General features: G+C 58.7%; 1 protein-coding gene across 2 annotated transcripts; it reads left to right on the forward strand.

Annotated features, from left to right (window-relative positions):
• The first annotated feature begins 2,220 nt into the window (after positions 1 to 2,220).
• Positions 2,221 to 3,762, forward strand: RPS15 (ribosomal protein S15). 2 transcript variants are annotated; one of them, XM_012539105.3, is made up of 4 exons: positions 2,221 to 2,259; positions 2,646 to 2,731; positions 3,299 to 3,533; positions 3,617 to 3,762. In XM_012539105.3, the coding sequence occupies exons 1-4, from the start codon at positions 2,257 to 2,259 to the stop codon at positions 3,728 to 3,730; spliced, it is 438 nt and encodes a 145-aa protein (XP_012394559.1). In that variant the 5' UTR covers positions 2,221 to 2,256; the 3' UTR covers positions 3,731 to 3,762. The 2 variants fall into 2 exon arrangements, with proteins under 2 accessions (XP_012394559.1, XP_033272650.1); XM_033416759.2 differs by having other exon boundaries at positions 2,242 to 2,271.
• Positions 3,763 to 8,367: the final 4,605 nt, after the last annotated feature.

Here is an 8,367-nt window from a genome sequence, read left to right on the forward strand (position 1 = left end):
AGAGTGGGGGGCCTCGTGCCCGCACCCTCCAGTCCCCACCGCGTGTCGTCGCATTGTTAAAAGTTAGCTCCTTACATCAGCAAGATGAATTCTCTGCAAAATTACAGTCTCTTGGCCAAAGGGTGCCGTGCAATCATTTAAGGGGCTTCCAGCCAGCCAGGAGCTCCCAGGACCACGTTTGCCTCCGTAAACTTGGGCAAGCCCGCTTCGCACCTTCACACCCTGATAGACACTTCCTGCAGTCCCAAACACAGTGATTGTACCCCACTGGGGCACGGAGGGACGTCCCCTCCTTCTCGTGAAGCCTAATTGGTTACCGCCCCCCCCGCCCCGCCCCGTTGTGGAAATGGCTGAGGAGGGCTCAGACTTCCCGTCCCCTCCAGGCCAGCCCCAGCTCCCCGAAAAGCCACTTGGTCGGTAGGGGGCCGGAGACAGTCACCTCGTGCTCCACACGCAAACTGAGTGAGGGCAAACTGAGTGAGGCGCGGTGGAGTCATGTGGCGGGGGGAGGGGAGGGCATTGGCCTTTTCTCTTGTTTTATCTTCTCATTCCTACCTCAGGGCCTTTGCACATTCACTCCCTCTTCCAGGACCTCAGTCTCCCTGCAGGGCTGAGTGCATCCTCTATCTATTCATGGGGCTTACTCCTGCCAAATGTTTACCTGTTTTCTATGTATCACGTCTTTTTGTTCTTGTATGCCTCTGTTACGGCTTTCTTTTGCATTCAGTGACTATTTTCTAGTGTAGCTAGAAAATTAATTCTTTTAATTTTTTTCATCGTGCTTTTTGAGTTTTTTAGGGGTTGTTCTATAGTTTACCACACACATCTGTTGGGTTGCTTTTTACTGTGACAAAATATAAGATTGGTAGGGGACTGCCCTGGTGGTCCAGTGGCTAAGACTCCACACTTTCACTGCAGGGGGCACAGGTTTGATCCCTGGTCAGGGAACTAAGATCCACATGCCACGCAGCCAAAAAAAAAAAATTAAAAAAATACAAGATTGGCCATTTTAAACTACTTTTTAAGTGCACAGCTCAGTGGCATTAAGTACATGCACATTGTTGTGCAACCATCCCCACCCCCCCGCCCCCGCATCCATCTCCAGAACTTTCTCTTCCCAAACTGAAACTCTTAACTCCCCATCCTCCTCTCCTAGCCCCTGACCCCCACCATCTACTTCCTGCCTCTATGGATTTGGGTCCTCTGGGGACCTCACATGGGTGGGATTATACAGTATTTTGTCCTTCTATGTCTGGATTCTCTCACTGATGTCCTCAAGTTCCATCCACATTGTAGCATGTGTCAAAATTTCCTTCCTTTTTAAGGCTCAATTATATTTCACTGTGTGGGTGGACCTCATTGTGTTTATCCCTCATTCATGGATGGACACTTGGGTTGTTTCCACCTTTTGGCTACTGTGAATCATGCTGCTGTGAACATGGGTGTGCAAATCTGTTGGAGTCCCTGCTTTCAGTTCTTTGGGGTATGCACGCAGGAGTGGGACTGCTGGGCCACATAGTACCACATACATCTTAATGTACCAGGATTGCCTTCAGATGGACACTTGTTCCAGTTACTATTGAAAGCGTACTCCTATATAGCTCTCATCCCTCGGCCCGTCCTTGCTCTTCTTGTTAGACATATCACATGTTATGTGTTGCAAACCTAGCACTGCAATGTTGCAGTTGTTACTTTATATCGATATGAGTTCGTCTGTTAAAGGCTGGCTGGTCCCTATCAGGGAAGCCGTTTCTGACCATCTGTGCAAAGCCAGTGTCCCAACCCCCCGAGTTTCCTTTTGGATCAGATATCTGTATGACCTTGTTTCTTACGGGTCTGTCTCGCCCACTGGGACGCGAGCTCCCTAGGGGAGGGCCAGTCCCGAACCGAGACAGCGCGCTTACTGCAAACAGGCACTCCATAAACACTTTTTTACGTGGATTTCATTATGGAGATTAAGAAGCACGAATATGAGTTTCCAAAACGGGCGGCGACGCGTCTCACGTCCCCCAGTTGAGGAAGGGGCTCCCAAATACTAGGCGGCCGGCTCCAGCCTGAGGGGTCCGAGCACCCAAGGTTGGCAGAGGCTCCTTTATTCCTCGCAGCCAGCGCTCTGGCCTCCGGACAGCAGAGGGCGCGCGTCCTCCGTTGGGAAAGCGGAAGCGCGCGCGCGCAGCCCGGGGGCGGGGCACGTGAGAGGCCGCGAGATAACTGCGCAGGCGCAAAAAGGACGATCCTTTCTGAAGAGCCGACCAGATGGTGAGTGTCACGGTTAGTGTGTCTGTTCCGGGCCCATCCGGCGCCATCCGAGCTCTGGTCGCGCAGTGGAGGCCGGGGTCAGGCCGCGCGGCTGCGGCAGCCTCCTGCAGGCCTCTGGAACCGCCTCCGGACATGGGGGCGCGGGGCGGGCCTGCTGGGTGTCGGGACGACCCGGGGCAGGGAAGGCCTGTGTCGGCCCGCTTGTCCCAGCCGAGCCCCCGTAGCCCCGGGCCGCCCCAGGACGGGCCCGAGGTGGTGCGTCCCCGTGGGCTTCCGTGCCCGGGAGGGCCGCACGTTTCTCGGCGGGAGCCGCGGGCCCGGTTATGCCGCCGCAGGCTGGGAGATGGGTCTCGGGGTCCCGCTCACCAGTATCCCGGCCCGCGCAGGCGGAAGTGGAGCAGAAGAAGAAGCGGACCTTCCGCAAGTTCACCTACCGCGGCGTGGACCTCGACCAGCTGCTGGACATGTCCTAGTAAGTGGCGGCCGGGCAGGGGAGGGGGATGGCGGCGGCGGGGGTGCCCGAGGGCTGGGGGCTGCAGCCTGACCTGCGGCCGCGGCCGTAGACCGTGTGTAAAGGAGAGGGCGGGGCTGCGTGCGGATAAAACTCCACGTGGAGACGTTGAGGATCGAATTTAAAAGGATTTCTACGCGTCCTCTTTGGACGTGTTTTCGTCCGCTCGGAAATGTAAACGCTGTCCTAGCTCGCGAGCCTCTTGAGATCGGGCAGCGGGTGGCCCCGCTCCTGGGTTCTTGAGGCCTTCGGGGCAGAGCAGTTTGCCCGTGAAGTTCGGCGGCTCCGCCGCCTCACCTGAGCTACCTCATTTCCTGGCTCGGCTTCCTCGTTTGTAGACAGCGGGGGGCGGGGGGGGCGGTTCTTGAACCGGAGGGCTTTATCCCGAACATTCGGCGCGGGTGCCGTGGGCCCTGGCCGGGCTGCGAGTGTTGCTTTGGGGGCCCTACGGGAAGCGGGAGTGTCAGTGGGCGGGCGGTGGGGGTGAGCCGGGTCTCAGGCCTCCCGCTCTGTGCGCTGTGCCTGCAGTGAGCAGCTGATGCAGCTGTACAGCGCGCGGCAGCGGCGGCGGCTGAACCGCGGCCTCCGGAGGAAGCAGCACTCGCTGCTGAAGCGGCTGCGCAAGGCCAAGAAGGAGGCGCCGCCCATGGAGAAGCCGGAGGTGGTGAAGACGCACCTGCGCGACATGATCATCCTGCCCGAGATGGTGGGCAGCATGGTGGGCGTCTACAATGGCAAGACTTTCAACCAGGTGGAAATCAAGGTGCGTGTGGGCTGTGCTGGGCCGGGGTGGGCGGGGCGTGGCCACCCACGCCCGCCTGACCACCCTGCTCCCTTCCTCCTCAGCCTGAGATGATCGGCCACTACCTAGGCGAGTTCTCCATCACCTACAAGCCTGTGAAGCACGGCCGGCCCGGCATTGGGGCCACCCACTCCTCCCGCTTCATCCCCCTTAAGTAGCCTGTTGGCCAATAAAGGTAGAGACTTGTCTAGTCCCGAGTGCGACCAGTCCTTCCCACGTGTGGTGCTTCCGGTCCACCCCCCAGGGAAGGGGGCTGGGCCTGGTCACAAAACCTGGAGGCTCAGGTGGGTCACGGGCCATTGTTGGACAGCGTGTGGCCCTGGGTTTCCTGCTGTAGACACAGCCCCTCGGGTAGGCTGAGGCTAGGGAACGGGTGGGTTGGGCTCTGTGCTAAGTCCCGGGATGTCCAGGGGCCTGCGCTGCCTGCATCGGTGCCTCCTCTTGGTTCTCCCTGTGCTCCCGATCAGCTTCTGAAAACCACAGTAACCCCGGGGCCCTGAGCCTTGGATCGCGCCTTCCTGGGGTGTCCTGTGGGTGGGGTCTCCACCGTGTTCCCTAAGTCTTCCTGATCAGATCTTGTTTCCTTCACGATGGGAAAGATGGCAGGTGCCCCAGTGGATGGACAGGCACTGTGACTGTCCAAGCAGCAGTGAGGCCCTAAGGGGTCCCTACGACTTGCTGATGGGATGTGGAAGAAAGTGAGTGGGACTCCCAGGTTCTGGCCTGAGCTACTGGAAGGCTGGAGTTGCCATCAGCCAAGGTGGGGAGCAGGGAGGTGTCCTGCAGGTGGCCTTTAGGCACCCAAGTCTGCACCTCAGTTTAGAATGTGAGGGGCGGCCACAGTCCAGCCATGGAGGCGGGGAGGAGATGGTTGAAAGGAGCTTCTCCCCCTGTGACTGCTGCTCTGGGCTCCTTTTCCGGAATTTCAGTTTTAACGTAATTTGCTTGTACTGTTATATCTTGGTCTGGAGTTAAATTGAACGGAAAGCACAGCTCATCGTGTGTAACCTCGAGTGGAGAAGGCAGGAGACAGATTGCGTGACAGGATTAAGCACTCGGGTTGGCCCAGTTTGGCAGAAGGACCCAAGTGCTGAGACTAGATTCTCTGCAGTCTGTCTCATGTCCCTGATTCATGGAGGGCTCCTTTAAACCCTTAAGGAGAAGAGAGCAACCCGTTAGGAACAGGGTTGATGTATAAACAGACAGACGTCAAAATGCTGCTGGACCTCTAGTTCCTAACACGCGCACATGCCAGGAACCAGAGCCCTGCAGAAACCATGAGCTTCCGTGGGCTGAGAAAGGACAGGTGGGCCTGACCTACACCTGGCAGAAGGGAAGGGTGAGTGGGGAAGGCAGCCCGTGGGTCTAGCTCACTAGATAGGACACCTGGGTGATGGCAAAGGTGAGAAGTGAGGGGCTGGCAGCCCATTCAATGGATAGAACACTGACACACTTGTGGATGGCCCCCTGAACCTGATCGGGCTTCAGAAGAACCAGCTAGAAACTTGAATACATCACGTGAGGCTTGGGTGTCGGGTGAGATTAGCTGTCTGCCTCGCAGTGAGTTTAAAGGCCTTTGTGAGGGCTGCCGTGGAAGGTCTCTGGGCAACATGGACCAGATTCACTTCAGTCAGAACAGGACCTGCCTGCCCGGCCCCACAACTGGAAAGGAAGTAGGTAGCCTCCCTTCACTGTAGCCTCAGTTGTTTTTTTGGAAATTCCATAATTTAAAAGAGCAGTTGGGCTTTCCCTGGTGGCGTAGTGGTTAAAAATCCGCCTGCCAACGCAGGGGACACTGGTTACAGCCCTGGTGGGGAAAGATCCCACATAACGCGGAGCAACTAAGCCCTGCGCCACAACTACTGAGCCTGCGCGCCTAGAGCCCGTGCTCCACAACGAGAGAAGCCACCAGAATGAGAAGCCCGTGCACTGCAACGAAGAGTAGCCCCTGCTCGCCACAACTGGAGAAAGCCTGTGCGCAGTAACAAAAACCCAGTGCAGCCAAAACAACAAAGGGCTTCCCTGGGGGCGCAGTGGTTAAGAACCTGCCTGCCAGTGCAGGGGACACGGGTCCAAGCCCTGGTCCAGGAGGATCCCACATGCTGTCCATGTGCCACAGCTACTGAGCCTGTGCTCTAGAGCCCATGAGCCACAACTACTGAAGACTGTGCGCCACAACTACTGAAGTCCGGGAGTCCTAGAGCCTGTGCTCTGCAACAAGAGAAACCACTGCAACGAGAAGCCCATGTGCCGCAACTAGAGAAAGCCCGCGTGCAGCAACAAAGACCAACACAGCCATAAGTAAATCAATAAATATTTTAAAAAGGAAAGATAAAGCAATTGCTGAAGTAAACACGTTTTTTACATTGGATTGGAAGAGTAAAGAGGAATGCCCTGGGCAAATCCGACCCTTCGCAGGGAGGTGGTTTTTGACCCTGAGCACGAAAAGCTGTACAAACGTGTGTAACTTTGGAGCTGCTAGGCCCTCCTGCAGGAGCAAAATGCATGTGCCAGGGGTGTGAGCCCCTCCATCTTGCGGAGTGGAGCGGTGCTGGTGGAAGTGGGGATGGGTGCTGCAAACATTGCCATCTGTTTGTAAATAAAGTGTTATTGGCACACAGACATACCCATTCATATTCATTCCGGTGCTTTCCTGGCCTGCGGAGTCAAAGTTACTGACTGAACCTTTAGCACAGAGTTTCTTGTTTTGTACAAATGAGCAGGACCCTCCCTGGGACGGCAGCATTGGTGTAACCCCTCATCAGGCCCCCCATAACCAGGGTCACCTTTTGAGCGTTCACAGGAAGCTTCCAGCCTGGCCACCACAGGTCATCTGGGTGGGCTTAGGGCAGGAGTGGCAATGATCATCACTTTAATTTTCTGCAGTTTGTATAATAGTTACGTAAGATTAGGAGACTGCATATTAGTATTGTATCGAACACCTTGTCTTATCCAGACTGCGGCGCGCACTTTAGCCGCCAGGTGCCGCCTGAATCTTGGAGTACTATCGGGGCGGTACAGGGGGCGAGGCAGGAGTCCTTGTAGACCCGGACGTCCCCGCCCAGCCCTTCTGTCTGGTGGCGGCCCGGGCTCCGCCTTCAGGCCGCGCTACGTTCCTGCTTCTTTGTCCCGTCCCTCCTGAATCTGTCCTGGGCCCCTGAAGCCTGCGCGCCATCTCCACCATCTCAGAGGCAACTCCCTCGCTGGGGCTCGGGGCTCTACACCCCTCTCCCGCCCCCGTCGGTCACCTAACTTCAGAACCTAACTTGGGTCTGCCGCTTCCCACAGCCCCACTGCTACTACCCTGGCCAGCCCTCCACCATCTCCCACCTGGACGTCAATTTAATGCGTGTCATCCTCCTGGGATCTCCCCAGGCTCCAGAAGAACGCCCAGGGTCTGCCTTGGCCCAGGAAGCCCCGCCCCCCGCTGTTCCTCGGCCTCTCCCAACCAGTTCCCACCTCCCAGCCTTCCCACGGGCTCCGCTCTCCGCCGGACGCCCTTCCCGCTGATTCCCGGCACCTGCTTGCGGAGGCCGGCCCTCACCATCCCAGCCACAGTAGCGCCCCTTTCCCTCGCCGCTTGTTCTCTACTCCCCAGGACTTAGCAGAGCTCGTGATAACGCCCCCTGCGCTACCCCCACCGTCCCTTTCCATCCCCCCCTCTCCCATCCCTCCCCACCCCACACCATCCTCCCCATCTCCCCCACCCCACCCCTCCCGGACGCCCTCAGTCGCCCCGGACCCCGCCTCGTCTCCCGGCACCTCCCACGGCCTGTTCTCCCCGAAGCCGCCAGAGGGCGCGTGTGAGCAGCGAGCGGGGCGCGTCCCTGCTCTGCCCGCTGCTCTGGGGGCTGGCTCCCTCGTCCCTCCACCCCGGCGCTGCACGGCCTGACCCGCCCAGTCCCCTCCTCGTCCTCACCTCCTGCCCCTCCCTTTGCGCTAGCGGTTGATTCTGCCGGGATGCTCTTCTCTCTTGGGTCACCCCTCAGGTCTCCACTCAAGTGCCCTTCCTAGTAGCCCCCCACGCCCCCCACCTCCCCTGCTGTTTCCTCCTCAGCGCCCACTTCTAGCCAACATGTTCTCCTGTTGACTATCGGTCCCTCTCCCCCCAGTGTCAGCTTCCCACGGGCAGGGGTTTTGACTATTTTGTTCACTGCGTAGGGCCCAGCACGCAGTAGGTGTTTAATAAGTGTTTGGTAAATGACTGAAAGTTGGTTTACGTGTGGTGTCGCCCACCAGTCCCCCGCGTGCCCAGCGCCCAGTTCAGAGCCCGGCAAGCAGCAGGCGCGCAGTCAACGTTTGCTGAATGACTAATGAACGGAACGCGCGGCTCCGGCCACTGCAGGGACACTGTCCAAGCGGGTAGCCGACTGAGGCCGAAGGGCGGCGCCCCCCTACGTCCCTTCGAGATCTCCGTCCTCCAGGGGACCCCTCCTACCCCGGGCCCACTTCCCAACACCGGACCGCCTCTCCAGCTCCAGTGAGAGCCCTCCCTGCTCTTCCCCCGCCCCCAGGGACCCCTCCCGCGCCTCTCTAGGGCTCCCCAACCCCGTTGGACCCCCGCCCCTCCCCCTTCCTTCTCCGCTCACGCTGGTCCCCGCCCCCATCTCCCTCACTAGGTATCTCCTCACGCTGCCCCTCCCAAGTCCTCAGTCCCTCGAGACTCTCTTCCCCCGCCCGGGAGGGCCCCCCAGTTCCCCCCTCTTTCGCCCCCTTCGCGTTAGAGTCCCCGCCTGCCCCGCCGTGTGACCCCCTCTCAGTCCCTTGCTCCGCGCAGGCGCAGGCTTCCCGGCCC

Source organism: Orcinus orca, chromosome 3 (assembly GCF_937001465.1).
Source record: "Orcinus orca chromosome 3, mOrcOrc1.1, whole genome shotgun sequence".
Taxonomy (NCBI): domain Eukaryota; kingdom Metazoa; phylum Chordata; class Mammalia; order Artiodactyla; family Delphinidae; genus Orcinus; species Orcinus orca.